This window comes from Ceratotherium simum, chromosome 12, assembly GCF_057802395.1.
Source record: "Ceratotherium simum simum isolate JZ-2026a chromosome 12, ASM5780239v1, whole genome shotgun sequence".
NCBI lineage: Eukaryota > Metazoa > Chordata > Mammalia > Perissodactyla > Rhinocerotidae > Ceratotherium > Ceratotherium simum.
This window is the reverse complement of record NC_141911.1, coordinates 42,496,825-42,512,273: the sequence shown is the minus strand read 5'-3', so window position 1 is coordinate 42,512,273 and position 15,449 is coordinate 42,496,825. Positions and strand designations below refer to the sequence as shown.

The 15,449-nt window shown below is 38.0% G+C and overlaps 1 protein-coding gene across 2 annotated transcripts in view; it reads left to right on the top strand.

The window, feature by feature from the left end:
* The window catches only part of IL15 (interleukin 15), an 83,376-nt gene that overhangs the window by 12,993 nt on the left and 54,934 nt on the right, over positions 1-15,449 (top strand). Inside the window, exon 2 of one of the 2 annotated variants that reach the window (XM_014784500.2) lies at positions 12,488-12,609. The exons of the other annotated variant lie outside the window; for it this stretch is intronic. Coding sequence (XP_014639986.1) covers positions 12,544-12,609 — 66 coding nt within the window. The 5' untranslated portion in view covers positions 12,488-12,543. The remainder of the gene's footprint in view (positions 1-12,487; positions 12,610-15,449) is intronic. 2 annotated transcript variants of the gene reach the window in all.

Below are 15,449 nucleotides of genomic sequence, written 5' to 3'. Positions count from 1 at the left end.
ACAGTGCTACTTCACTGGAAAAACTAATAAGAGACATAACGATTAAAAGAGAGGAGATAAAATTATCATTATTTGTAAATGAAAGCCATGAAAATAAACAAATTACTAAAACCAATAAGAGAATTAAGCAAGGTTGCTAAAAAGAAGATTAACAAAAAAATCAAAAGCATATTTCAATACTAAATAAAATATTACCTAACATAACACGGGCCGGCCTTGGTGATCTGGTGGTTAAGATTTGGCTCTCTCACTCCCACCACCTGGGTTCGTTTCCCAGCCAGGGAACCACACCACTTGTCTGTCAGTTGTCAGACTATGGTGGCTGCATGTTTCTGTGATGCTGCAAGCTGTGCCACCAGTATTTCAAATACCAGCAAGGTTACCCATGTTGGATAGGTTTCAGCGGAGCTTCCAGACTAAGACGGACTAGGAAGAAGGACCTGGCCACCCACTTCCCCCCAAACTGGCTATGAGCAACAAAAAACATAACCCAATAGTAAAACACACAGCACAAACTCCCCAGCAGGAAGACACTCAGGCCACAATCAAATAGAGTTTACTTGAATGTTGTATGAATGGTCCAATATTAGAAAATCTATCGATATAATCCTAGCGGATACAGAAAAAGTTATTATCAAGCTCAAAGAGCTTGATAAGAATAGACGGATCTTCCAAATGGATGAACAAATGAATAATATCTACTATATATATAATAAGATAATAAGATATATAAAATATATCTAGTAAACATCATAATACAGAACTTGAAAAAGCATTTCCTTTAGTTTTGGGAAACTACGAACATGCCAGTTTCAGTGCAACTATTTAACAGAGTACTAAAGGTAATAATAACAGTGCATTTTTACTGAGTATTTACTCTCTGCCAAGCAGAAATCTAAGTGGTCTATGTGTTTTGCTTGTTTAAACAACAGTAAACTTTATTACGTTCTTTACTTATCTTTGCTTCCTATATCTTTTTGCTTCCTCCAAAAATAATTTCAAACAGGGTCAATGAAAGCTAAATTTTTCTGGGGTATTATATGCCTCTCAATATATTAATTTTGCCTGCCCATTTGAATAATGGTTTGCCTGGATATTTAGTTCTAGGTACAGGGTTTTTTTTCTTCAACATTGTGAGGACTCTACTCCATTATCTTCTTGCATCAGTTGTTTCTTTCAGGAAGCCTGATGTCTTTATGACCTTTGTCTGCTTTCACTCCAGTAAATGTTTTTGAAGTTTCTCTTCCGCTTGCATATTTTTGAATGCCACTAAAATATGCCTGCCTATGAGTATAGGTTTGTTTTTAATTTATCCTCTTTGCCACTCTATTATCTTCTTTATTTTGAGGTTTATGTTTATAATTTTGGAAAAATCTTGATTATTATTTTCTCATTTATTTCCTTTATTCTTTTTTTTTCAGACCACAAGTAGACAGAAGTTGAAATTTCACTTTTTGTCCTCCATGTCACTTGACTCTTCCTTCATTTTTCCCCATCTAATTGTTCGTTCCTAATGCCTTCCCAGGATATTGTCTGATCTAATCGTATAGCTCATTCTTTCACTCTCCAGCAGTATTCAATCTGGCATTCGAGCTATCTAGTTAATTCTTTACTTTATCACTTGTGGTTTTTTGGTATTTATTATACCCAATTATTTCATCACAATTTCTTGCTCCTGATTCATGTTTCCAAAATCCTTCTTAGTGTTCTACAAAGTATTTTTTATTCTTTTAAATTCTTGTTTTATCTATTCCGCTAGCCTTTCCCCATCTGGCATATATTTTTCCAGTTTTTGTCTCTCTTTTATAGGGTTCCCCTATATATTCTTCCCCGTAAGCTTCTCTTTCTTAAATTGAGATCAACTTTGGCTAGCATTATCAGCCAAGAGGCAAAACCCTTGGCTCTAGCTTATAGTCCTCCAAATGTGTTGGTATTGAGGTACCCTTCAGGTTGAAGAGCCTATATTGTTGCATTCTGGATTTAACAACTCTGTGACTCTCCACTCTTCCAAGGGTCCTTCCCAGTCTCTTGCTCTAGATACCCCTCTGTCTGGTGGTAATGGTGGGATGAGCAATTACTTGGATCCAAGGTATGGACTTATGCAATTGTGTTGCCAATTTTTCACGTTCTGAGTGCCTTATCATCCAGGCCCAGCCAGCAAGTACCAGTCCAGGTTAACATGTGCAGTGAAGCAGGCATCTCCCAATCCTACCTTTCAGGGAAAATGAGGGAAGGAACAGGATATAGAAACTAGAACCCTCCTCTCTGTCTCATCCTCCACTTCTGGCCCCCAACTCTGGCCCTCTCTGGGCTGCCAAACTGAGATACAATTCCCTTCTCTTTCCCAAGGGATTTTCACAGATTTGGCGTCAGTTCCTCAGCATGGTTGGCATTCCATAAACTACCTTATTCCTCCAGAACCTACAGAGTGGATTTCCAGAGGGAGCCAGCTGCCCTTGCTGGTTCTTCATCTAACTAGGAACTGCCTGAGATTAATTGCTTTCCCTCCTCCTAACTGATTTATTCAAAAAGCAGAAGATATGTAAATATATGATGGTATTTGCTGTTATTATCCTCAAGCCACGTTGGGTAAAGATCCCAGCGTAAAATCAAGAGTGTGGTGGCTTAGCTACAATGTGAACGAGATTGTGAAACTGCCATCTTCCCATTCCTCCAAGGTAGAAAGGTGTTAATTGGGCTACAGTGAGTTAGGATGAAGCCCAGTTGTTTCAGAGCAGTTGTAGGTGGCTATTACTTAAGTTGTTCTGACCCATAAAGTAGCTATTTGGAAATAAGTTGAGTGATGTAAATTGCACTGTAGCAGAATTTTGCTGGTGGCACTGGTACTGGTGCAGGATAGAGTGAAACTAAACAATTCAAAATCTACTGATACTACCCTTTAGTTATAGTCAACACATACGGGGTTGTAAGCCCCAATCATATTGTACCTTTAGCTTTTAGGGATATGTAGACCTTTTTTGAGATTGAAGCTAATATGGAGAGGTAGCACAATGCATAGCACATGCCTTGTGCTCCCTATTAACTGAATGAACTACTAGTGAAGAATTAAACTGGGAATCTAAGACATATAATAAACCCCAATTTTACCTCTTTGTGTAAAACTGAATAATACATTTAGTTTCTCCACACTTTTTTTCCCTTTTGGAAAATTAAGATGGTTAGACTAGAGGAATTCCCTCAGGTGTCAAATCTGATGGTTCTGAGCATTAGCATAACATGGACGAATTTGATCATATGCTGATAACCAACCTGTGACCTTAATAGATGTACTTTGGCGCTGCAAGGGACTTTAGACACCTTCCAATCTAGCCTTCTTATTTTAAAGATAAAGAAACTAAGGTTAAGATACATGAAGTACCTTGCTTAAGGTCACATAGCTGTCTGAAGACAGAACCAGGACCAGAGTACAAGTCTCTAGGCTTCTGATCCATTTAGTGATTCTGGTAAGATTAGAGGGGCTTCAAATTTCTTCAAGGAGCCTTCACTCTCAACATTACGTGAACTATAGTTTTGGCAATTGTAATGGTCTAACGATGAATAGAATGGAAAGATGATAGTCTGCATGGAGTCTAGTAAAAGAAAAGGTGTTCAACACCACTGCCACTGTTTATACAACAAGTCCAAAGAGAGATCTGAACCTATAAAAATGAATGTATGTGGTCCCAGCACATGGTAGTGACACATTTAATGCTAGTTGCCTAGAAGGCTATGTTCTATAACTGAATGGAGATAATTTTCTATGTTGTATTCTAACCCAGATGATATATTCTACAAGACTTGCCAATTTCATTTGTTCCTGTTCTCTGTTTGTCAGATAATTTCCTCATTAGTAATTTGGTCATTTAAGTTAATAGTGCAGCCTCAGTTATTTAAGGGTGACTCTGGTGCAAAAATCAGCCACCCTCTTTTACCCTTTATATGTCTCCATGCCCCCCTACAAAAAAAAAAAAATGCCCTCAAAAGAAATCTGACATCTTAGACTATAAAATGCAGCCATCTTTGGCATCCTGTAACAAGTACACCCAGCAGAAAGGGTCAAAATCTCAAAGACTGTTACAAAAGTGTAATCCCATACAAGGAATGAGGCACACTGAGTGTTTGATGATGTCTATATAGCACATTTTCTTTGCACAAGAGCTGAGGAGCATGGAAGAAGTGATAGAAAGCAAAGAAAGATGAAAAACAAAGATTACAAAGAAGAAAGGATGGTACTCTATTCATAAGAGTACTTTTGGTAACTACTATTGAAATAAGGGTATTTAATGAGACCAGTGAAAGAGGAAGTAAAGAACTAAAACTGATTAAGTCTCCTAAACTGGGAGCAGACATTCTTTTAACTGTGTCCTAGGTAATTACATGCAGCCCTAGCGGAGAAAAGGAACCAGCAGTGCTGTAAAAGATAGACAAGTTCTGCTGTCCAGACTAGGGGAAGGAAGGCCAGCAGCCTCGTGGACCATACTAGAACTCAAGAGTCCAGGCACTCTGCCAGTTACCAAATAAACTTTATTTATAGAGACAGTCTGCCTCTTAGCAGTTTTACAAGCACTGTTGCTTTGCTATATGGACTTGAGAAGTTTAGTTTACCCGTCAGGAAGGAGCTCAGAAAGCAATGCTTTAGGTACAAGACATTTGGGACCACGACAGCAAATTTGTGGCCACTGTGTTGATTCAGAGATCCGATGTTCAGGGTAAATCACTTGATAGGTTTCATAAAAAGCCAAGTATTTGGAATGGGAGATACCAGAGGCCTAATGAGCAAGAATAATAAAACATTAAAACACTGACAACCAGCTCCAGTGAAACTGTCTAGAGACTGGGTACTGAGGGATTCTGTGGTCTAAAGTGCTTCTGTGTTTAATAAAAGATCAGCTCTGCCTTAGATTTTCTTACTTAATTGTAAGTGTTATTTCTGAGGATTGTGGTAACTGTACCTCTTTGCTTCTGTAAGGGATGGGGGAGAAACAGTAGAAATGTTTGAATCCAGTTATTTGCCAGCAGGAGAAGTACTTCATAATTAAGCTGTTGTTTTCACTGATAGATTATTATCAGCAGATAATAAGAAATGCACATCATTATAGATTGTCATACGGCATTTCACGCTACAACGGATGAGGTATGTTTTCTGTGGCAGCACCAAGCAGTCATGTAGAGATTGGTGCCATCGTGGCTGTTATAAATCACAGCATACACTTTAATGGTTAAACAATTATCTATAGTGGCAGTACTGGAAAATTGTGTAGTAATGATTGGCTGATTTTTATGATGAAGAATCATTTTTATATAGATCTTTTTGTATAAACACCTGAAGGATTCAAGAGAAGAACATTCATTTTGAACACATACTTGGGAACTTTTTGTTTTTTAGCTCATTTATCTTTCACTGCAAATGTTTCAAGGGCCAGAAAGTCACCAAAACAGCTTTCCATATGTATTTTTAGAGTTTAAAATTATATTTATTTAGTATTTCTTTTACATGAAGATGTTGTGTTGCCTAATAGGACTAAAGGGGCCCAAACTGGCCACTACTAAATTCAGACCTGTCTCGTTTTCTGTTGTTGGAAGCCACAAGTTAATAAGGGAATGACTTAGCCTATGGGATAAAGGAAAATATTTCTTTGTTCTTAAAGGGCCAAAGCTTCAAGCCCTCTCTCCTTTCTTTCTCTTTCCTTTCTCCTGGTCTTCTTCCTTTGTCATTCTTCTCCACTTAACTCTCTTCCCCCATCATGATTTTTATGTTCTTCAAAACTTAGCTCAAATTTACCAACTATCAAAACCTCCCCTTGGCTGACCCAGCTGTCTCTTCCCCTTCAGTTCTCCTGTACTAGGCTTTGCCCTTTTCACAGCAGTTTGACAGCCTTTTTCTTTGTGAGAATTTAAAAATCTTATCAAGGGGTATGTTTTCCCAACTAGACCATTGCAATCCAAAGGATAAAAATGTATGTTCCCAGTATTTGACCCAGTAAAGAGCTTGCATCAGAATGTAAATCAATCGCATCACTAACACACATGTTTAGTTCACCTGATGTTTTTTCCATAGCAAGATTTTCCTGAAGAAGGAATTAGTGCAAGCTTTATTCACCGTAAACTGGCACTTTAATAACACTGAACTAGACTGTAAGGATGTTAGTGTCCACTTTGCTCTTGCTAGTCCTATGGGATTGTGAGGGATGAGATGACCGGTTCATGGGAGGTGTTAACTTTCACAGCAGTGATGATTGCTAGTAGGAGGTAACGTTATTGAGTGCTCACTATCAGGGCCTGTTCTTTGTAGTCTGCATGAATGAGCTCACTCGAACCTCAAACTGACCCAGTGAGGTAGCTACTCTCATTTTCCCCATTCTGCAGATGAAGAAATTGAGGCCCTAAGAGATTAACTTTTCCTAAATTTTACTGTTAGTAAATGGCTAAGTCAGAATTCAAACCCAGATCTGTCTGAAACCAAAGTCTCTACTATACCTAGATCAGTGCTGTGCAATGGAAGTTTCTGCAATGATGAAAATGTTCTGTATCTGCTGTGTCCAATATAGTAGCAACTAACCATGTGCGGCTTTTGAACACTTGAAATGTGGCTGGCTCAACTGAGGAACTGAATTTCTAGTTTCATTTTATTTTAATTAATTTACATTTATATTTAAGTAAGCACATATGGCTAATGGCTGCTATATTGGACAGCACAGTTCCTGATACTTTTGTGTGTGTGTGTGTGTGTGAGGAAGATCAGCCCTGAGCTAACATCCATGCTAATCCTCCTCTTTTTGCTGAGGAAGACCGGCCCTGAGCTAACATCTATTGCCAATCCTCTTCCTTTTTTTTCCCTTTTTCTCCCCAAAGCCTCAGTAGGTAGTTGTATGTATAGTTGCACATCCTTCTAGTTGCTGTATGTGGGACGCCGCCTCAGCATGACCTGACAAGCGGTGTATTGGTGCGCGCCTGGGATCCGAACCCTGGCCGCCAGTAACAGAACGCGTGCACTTAACCACTAAGCTATGGGGCCAGCCCAGATACTTTTTAAATGTTGCTGACTATAGGCTAATAATAGGAAAACAAAGCCAGGAGAATACTTTAAGAGATTGTGCTGCTCTTTTTCCATTTCTGGAGTTTCCCTGGATTCCTCATTAAAAAAAAAAAAAATTAAAAGAAAAAAGAAAGAAAAAAAGTGTTTTAAATCTGTTGCTGTGTGGAAGCAACAAGATTCAATTAAAAAAAAAATTATCGACTACCTCCTCTGGTTCAGGCACTGTGCTGGGCTTGGGGCATTCAACATGATTAAGGTATGGTTCCTGTCTTCAAGGGGCTCATTGTCTAAGTCACTTTGTATAGGATGTCACACATTTTTTTCCCAGAGTTTCTTCATATATGATTAAATAAAATATTTAAATATCTGTTATCTAACACTTCTCAGGGTTTTGCTTTTAATTTTTAATATTTTAATTTTTTGCATAGGTAATATGTTCCCATGGTTTAAAATTCAAAGGGTACAAAGTAATTTGTAATTCCCTTCTATAGAAGCAGCTAGTGCTGTCATTTTCTAGTGTATGCCTTTACAAATATTTTGTGTACACCCAAGAAAATATACACACATATTTAATCCTTCCCCTTTTTCAAAACACATACATACTGTTGAGTAATCTTGTTTTTTCACTTAAAAAATATACTTTGGATACATTTTCATACTAATACTTAAAGAACTCATTTTTTTTCTATAGGTGCATAATATTCTATTATATGGACAAATCATAATTTATTTAAGCAGTCTCCCGTTGACAGCTATTTAAGTTATTTCTGTTCTTTTGCTATTACAGGAAATGTTGACGTGAGTAAGTTGAGCAGTTATATTCTAATGTGAGCTAGAGTGGACTGCATACGTGCTTCCCAGAGCATATTCCACAGAATACAAGTCTCAGGAGATGTTCAATATAAAAAGGGGTTTCTGTGGCTAAATAACTTTGGATAACTCTGAGTATTCATTGGAGGTTCATAGTGCATATTGTCAGTTTAATCCAAGTGTTTCCCAAACTTACATTTTCTCAAGTAATAGCATATACTACTTTTGTAGGTTGGGCTCCCTGGGAAGTGGACTCTGAAGTAGAAATGTATATGCAGAAGGCTTACTCAGGCAGCTTCTCAGGAACAACACTTGATGGAAGTGAGGGGTGATAGAAGTAGGATGGTAGGGTAGAGGATGATGTTCAGCTGTGATGCAGTTGCAGCAGAGACCTCAGCTAATCAGTCCCCTGGGGAGTGCTCTGGAGCTGTGATGGCCCTTCAGGGATGCTCCACCTCCAGGGAAGGAGGCCAGGCCCCCAGGAGGGTTGTGACCTTGTGATAGATGGCTCTCTTGCACTGAGGGCATTTCTGGAAAGAGACTCAGCTCTGAGCTGCCAGCTGGGATAATGAGTGCCTCAGTATTCACTACAACTCTGAATAGCATCTTCACATCTTTTATGGAAATGCGTGTCAATTCCTAGATAACCTCGCTGGCCAGAGCAAGTCACTTGGTCTCTGTGGGACCCAGTTTCTTTCCCTGTGAAATATGGATGCCAAGCTGGAAGTTCTTTGGAGTATTTAGCATTCTTTTTTTCTAGTTCCATTTAAATATGTACTAAATAAATTCCAAGGTGAGAGACAAGTTTTCCCAAACATGTGTTTGGCCACATAGAGGCCAATGATCTGGATAAGTCAGCCCTAATCTTCTGTTGCTACTGCTGTGTGGTTACCGAGAATGTGCATTTTTACAGCACATTCAAGAGTCTGTCGCTTAACTTGCCAGATTCTTGGGGCAAAATGGCGTAAGAGCTGAGTTGTAGTTTTTTGATTTTTTAAAATATTTTGGTTACCTCTTATTAGGTGTTTCTTGAAGAAGCTAGCCTGATATCTTCCTAGAAACATTAGCCCATATTGCTAATAACTGAAGGATTCGACTGGCATGGGATTTGAAAGACAGGAGTCCAACTAGCTTTAAACCACAGTCTTAGGTGCTCTTCTTCATTTTCCCTTTTGAAGCTCAGGGATAAACGGGTGTAGCCAAAAAGCCTTAGCAGTTTCTCTGGGGCCTTCCATTTGAGAATCAGATGGGTCCCAGTGCCCCTCCTGTGCCTTTTAGCAAATTTGCTAAATTCATTCTCATGCCTCCTTTAGAATTCATCAGTTCTGACAGCTATCAAGGAAACTTGTTTTCCGGTTGAAGAAGGGAAAAAGGCTCAAGGGATGGGCCTGTCCTAGGTGTGCCTGATAGAGCTGATGAAGGTTTGTAGAAAGGATGGAAAAGACATCCAAGAAAAATATCAAAGAAAATGTTCTTATGAGATGGGGGCTGGCCTTGTGGCATAGTGGTTAAGTTCTTGTGCTCTGCTTTGGCGGCCTGGGTTTCATGGGTTTGGATCCCAGGCGCTGACCTACACATTGCTCATCAAGCCATGCTGTGGTGACGTCCCATATACAAAAAATAGAGGAAGATTGGCACAGATATTAGCTGAGGGCCAATCTTCCTCACCAAAAAATAAAAAAAAGTTCTTATGAGATAATGGAGAGGAGATGGTGAAGTGAGAAGTAAAAACAGGAGTAAGGATGCATGAACATGATGCAGAGAAGAAAGCAAAAAAGAAAAAAAAAGTCAAGATTGATGGCTGTGTCTAAGATCAACTTTTAAATTGAACAAATATTTTCCTCAAAAACCTTAATCTTTTCGTTTAACACAAAGCTTCATAAAGATTCTTGTTATTCTTATTGTTATATAATAGTAATGGATCATGTGAGAAATTGTTAAAAAGGGAATTTAAAAGGGAATAAACTAGAAAAGATATTGTTAGAGAGTGGGAGAAAATAGCGGAATAGGAATTTGCATTAAATGGATCCAAAATATTTTAATCTTTTCTGAACAATCATTGACTCTTCCCTTTTCCTCCATAACAGATGGTATCTAAGACCTATTTATGCTACCTCTGAAATGTTTCTGGAACCACTCCCCTCATAATCCATTTGCAATTATCCGTTTGCAAAAGTGTCAGATTTTATAGCATTTTGGTCCCTTCCAATGATTTAATTGTCTAGTCCGTTTAAAATCCCAGTCTCACCTCCTTGTGTTCTTCTAGTTCAAGTTAGACCTGTGGGACCAGTAGGGTGAAGAGGGTGTGGTCTACATTTTCATGCCTTCCAGGCTCCTTCTGGTTTTAACTGCTGGAAGTTGGGGATTGAGAGGGTGATGTAGAGCAAAAGGGCCAGATATCTGCTGACCTAACTAGGCCGTCCTCTGTGGGTTGTGACTTCTCTTCCTGGTTAACAGTAAGTAACCACTGATACCTTCTGTGTGGAAGGGTTCCAAAGTTGGGCTTTCCTATAGAACATGTGTGTGAGTTCTACCACATACCTATAGTGAGTGGCCTCCTTACTGGCTTTCTGTGGGTAATTAGGCTTAATTTCTTCCTGTCCTCTCAGCTCCCTCCCCTGGTGGTACATCTCACCAGGTCTGATTATCTGAGTCCCCTTGCAAGGAGGCCACCTTTGATCCACAGCTTTGCTAGATCAAACACTGGAAACAAAATCTGATACTTTTCTCCATTATTTTTTTTTTGGTCAGGTAGGCTTAAGAGCAAGTCAGCAGTCCCATGAACTGATATGATGTCCAGCCAGGGGATGAGATGCCAGTCTGTATTAGTCAGCTCAGGCTGACATAACAAAATACCATACCAAGTCCAAGATCAAGGGGCCAGCTAATTCATTTCTCTGGTGAGGACTCTCTTCTTGGCTTGCAGATGGCTGCCTTCTCACCGTATCCTCACATGGTGGAGAGAGAGAAAGAAAGCAAGCTCTCTGGTGTCTCTTCTTATAAAGGCATTAATCCCATCATGAGGGCCCCACCCTTACGACTTCATTTAACCCAAATTACCTCCAAAAAGCCCATCTCCAAATACCATCACACTGGGGGTTAGGGCTTCAATGTAAGAATTTGGGGGAGACACGATTCAGTCCATAGCACAATCTCTCTTGTATATAGTCCCATAGTACTTCTCATCATGCCCCTGGATGGTGATTCTAATCATTGCCTTTCCCTTCCCTTCCTGGTATTGTAGTCTTCTGTATTTGGACTTAGGATGGGTCTTGGGGTGGAGTTGGTGGTTTGGAGGTAGTAGAAGTTGTAAGGATTTGCCTACCACTGAGTTAGCCCTGGAGCAGATGTCCTGACTTAGCTATAAAACTCTCTTTAAAATGTGGGCAACTTAACGCTTCTTTATCCTCAACATTAGGTCACCAATTCCAGGGCAAGAGGAAAGCCACATTTACAATCCTATTAAAATACCATTCCTCACCCACCCTCTTGAATTTTGAGCCTTACAAGCAACGCTCTCTTTGCTAGAGTAACACTACTCGTTTCTTCAAGGCCAGCTCAGATGTCACGTGCTCACTGAAGCCTTTCCAACTCCCTCATCTTCTTCATCTCTGTGGAATTAATTGCCTCACACTCTGTTCTTATATGGGGCTTCTTCATTCTTCTATTAAAACACTAAGAGCATTAGTTAGTTGTTTGCAGTTTTTTCCCCACTGGTTGGTGAGTTCCTTAAGGATTAAAACCAGTTATTAAAGCATCTAGTATAGGTCTTTTTACACAGTAAGTTTTGAGTAAATATTTTTAAATAAATAATTCAGGAAGGTGCCAGCATGCATATTGAATGGCTAAACTTTTGGACTTAGAATTATATTAAACTTTTACAAAATTAGTAATAGTCAGAAATAAGATTATATAGATAATTTTATTATTATTATTAATATAAATATCCTTTATATTATAGACCATACTGAACTTTGGTTAAGATGTTTCTTACTTTATTTTATAAGATCGGAATTAAAATGCTTAACTTTTTAAAATGGCATAGATAAATTAGACTACCTTTTTTTAATAGTAAATATGCTACCTTAAAGTTTTCTAATACTATAATCTGTGGCATATTCAAGCCCCTTCAAAATCACGTATCCCTTGAAAATATGATGTTAGAGTATTGTGTTCTACTATTGAGTGTCTCAGTGGAGATTTTGCCACTTCACTCTTAGAATAGATGTTTGCAACTTATTTTTAACATCTTCCTTTTAGTTGGTCAATAACTTGACATCGAGTCCACAAACACATTTGACATCACATTTGCTTTGTGCTGTTTTGTGGGAAAGTGAAAAACATTTTACTGGAGAACTGCATGAAATGTTATCATTTATTTTAAATGATGTATAATTATTTGTCTTCCAAAATGAAGTAGCTACAGTCAACATGGATATGAGTTAAATTATGGGGAAGTCTGAAGATTTTAGGAAAGATTAATCCAAAAAAATTCCTGTTGACTTTTGAAGCTTTCTCTATGTGAGTCTTCCTGTCTTTTCTGGCATGATCAGGTGTGAAAGTAAATCATAAATTCCAAGAAGGGAGGATTATTCAACATATAATTTTTAATATTTTTATCCGTACCTTTGACTCCTACAGAATCCATTCTTACATATGACCATCTGGCTCTTTGAAGCAGTGTCCCATCATGTGCCATGCTGGTGATGTCACAGGAAGCAAAGAAGTCAATGTTAGCATATAGCCAGCCTACAGGAGGTCGTGTAAGTAAGGTTTTAAGAATTATATCGTGCAGTATAGAACCTTTTATGTAATAATGTAATTAATAATAATGAAGATGTGGCAAACCAGGTGAAGTTATGTATATACTCAGAATTTGAAAAAATGAGCATCTTGAGTTAAAAAAAGAAAATGCCCTTTGTCGTAATTATTTTCTGAGGACAGAGAACATTGCCCATAACAGAAGTTGGCAAATTTTTTTCCTGAAGAAAGCCAGATAGCAAATATTTTAGGTTTTGCAAGCCAAATGATCTCTGTAGCAATTACTCAACTCTGCCCTTATTGCTAGAAAGCAGCCATAGGTGAGGATGAGCATGGCTCTGTCTCAACAAAACTTTGTTTTCAAAAACAGGTGATGAGTAAAGCTTGGCCTGTGGGTCATATTTTACTAACCTTTGACATACAAAATGAAGAAATTCTGCATCTCACTTTCTGCTATATTATTAGGTTAATTTTAAAGGAACAGGAGTGCTTAAAATTAAATAGTAAGTGTAATCCAACTGTCCAGTTTTTGGATGATTTTACTAATATAAGGAAATTAGAGGATAATGTTGAGTAGCTTTTTTGAATGACTCATTGAAACTTTTGAAAAATATTTGAGGATAATGTAAAATCAAGTTCAGTCTCAAGAACTAAACAAAAAAAAGCCACAGAAATGGAAATCCAAGGAACTGTCTTCTTCTTGATAAAGTGAACACACACTTTTCATTTTTACTTCAGTTATAATTTATATTTAATTCCTTTGGAAAAAGTCCTGTAGCATGGGTATAGATCAGGATAAACAGTGGAGTAAGTAAAGGGGTTTATGAAAACTGAAGCTCTTTACAAGAATCCTAAGAGGAAAAAGCCAATTCCTCTCTTATGTAATCATTTCTGACATTAAAAAATAATAAAGGAAATACAAATTGAAAGAAAAAGTATGAAGAACATACCCTCTGCCTATAATTACCTACAAAGTAAACTTCATATGCTTCCTTGAAACTATTCTGTTTCTTAGAAATTTTGTGAAGAATTCCCCAAACTCAAAAACAACTTATTGACAGTCTTAGGGAGAAACCCATATCAGATGTTGCTAGATTGATGGCTCTAGAAGCAGCGGGCATTTTGGATGTTGAGGGATAGACTTGGAACATTTTTACAATAGCAGCATAGCTCTGAATTGTCACTATATTTATGAAAATTAATAACATAATATTTTAAAAAAATATGTGGTTTTTTTGATCAATTATGATCAATTCTGGAGTAAAAAACAGGAATTTTCTTTAAATGAAATCATACTTGAAATATGCAAGAAATGAAACAGGAATCTCCTCTCGGGTGGTTTGAAGTTATAAGAAGAGTGTTATATGCTTTCTGTTTTTCTGAGTTCTCCCTAATTCCTAGATTTTGAGTGATGGCTTACTTTGAGGTACTTACAAACAGAGGCATTTTGATGTGGTTATTTTGTGGAGGCCCATGGTAGCTGTTCTTGTCTGATGTGACGGAGGGTTGAGAAGAATATAGGCTAGGTGGAATTAAAGATCCCATGTATCTGCTCCAATTTGCATAGTAAAAACAGGCAATCAAGTGTTAAGATGTTCCTTAGTGCACACTAGGGTTACTGCAACAAGGGTCTAGAAAGGCACTATTTCTATAGGATGTTCCCTTGAAGGTAGCCTTTATTTTGGATAATCAATTGGAAAGCATATTAGGCTCTATGCTAAAGAAATTTTCTTTGTGATGACGTTTGTGCTAACCAAATCTCACTTGTAGTGTTTATCATGATCTTCTGTTTTCTTTTTTATATTCTGAGCATAAATGCATTTATAAAGCCGACTTTGGATATAGACTAGGCTAATGGGGATCTCATCTGTGCGTGCTTTTACTCAAAGCTCCCTCCTTTTATTTTGGCTAGGGCTGCAACCTGCAGGCTTGGGTGGCCTTGAGTTACCATCTTTAACTCAATTTGTCTCAAGCTTTTAATTTTATTTCGTATTATCTTTCTGCTTATCAAAGTAATATGTGCTCATTATAGCAAGAGTGACAACTACAGAAAAGTGTGAAGTGGGAAAATATCGCCAGTAATGCGATTACTAAGAGACAATTTATTGCATGGTTCTTTCCAGGGTTATTTTTTGTACATGGTTGATATGAAAAAGATGGAAAATTTGCCTTATAGTTTTGTTTTTTTAACAGCAAACTGTGACATTTCCCTATGACATTACATAGGTAAAGATTAATTTTCAATGCATATATAATACTCCGATTAAAAATGGATCCAATCCATTATGATTTCATTAATTTGTGGTTATTAAAAATAATACTTCAGCAAATATGTTTTTGAATAAATCTCTGTCCAGATTTCTGGCAATTTTGTTAGGCTACTTTCCTAGGAAGGGAATTAAGATGTCTGACGTTATAAATATTTTAATGGTGCTCCACACATATTCCAGAAGATATGTACAAATTTACACCTTTGTCATCTCTTTGTGAGTCTTGGTGACACTGCATCCTCACCAGTGCTGACATTTAACAGTTTTCCTGGTTCCATGGTTCCATCCTTCCTGGTTCCATGGTGAATAGGACTGTTATTTGGGCCGAATGTAATTCTCCTCTTGAAAATCATATAGAATGAGATGTCAGGGAGACCCACAAATGAAGTTTATAGCAAAATCCAGAGGTAGTGAAAAGCCATCAAATTCAAAACATGTATCAGTGTAGGCAAAAGCAACTGAGGCCAGCAGAATTTGTGCAGGAGGCCCTGCTGGAGTGACACTGAGGAGTGGGAGTATGGAGGGGGCTCAGTGATGACAGATGTCAGCAATCATCAGCAGATAAGTACTCC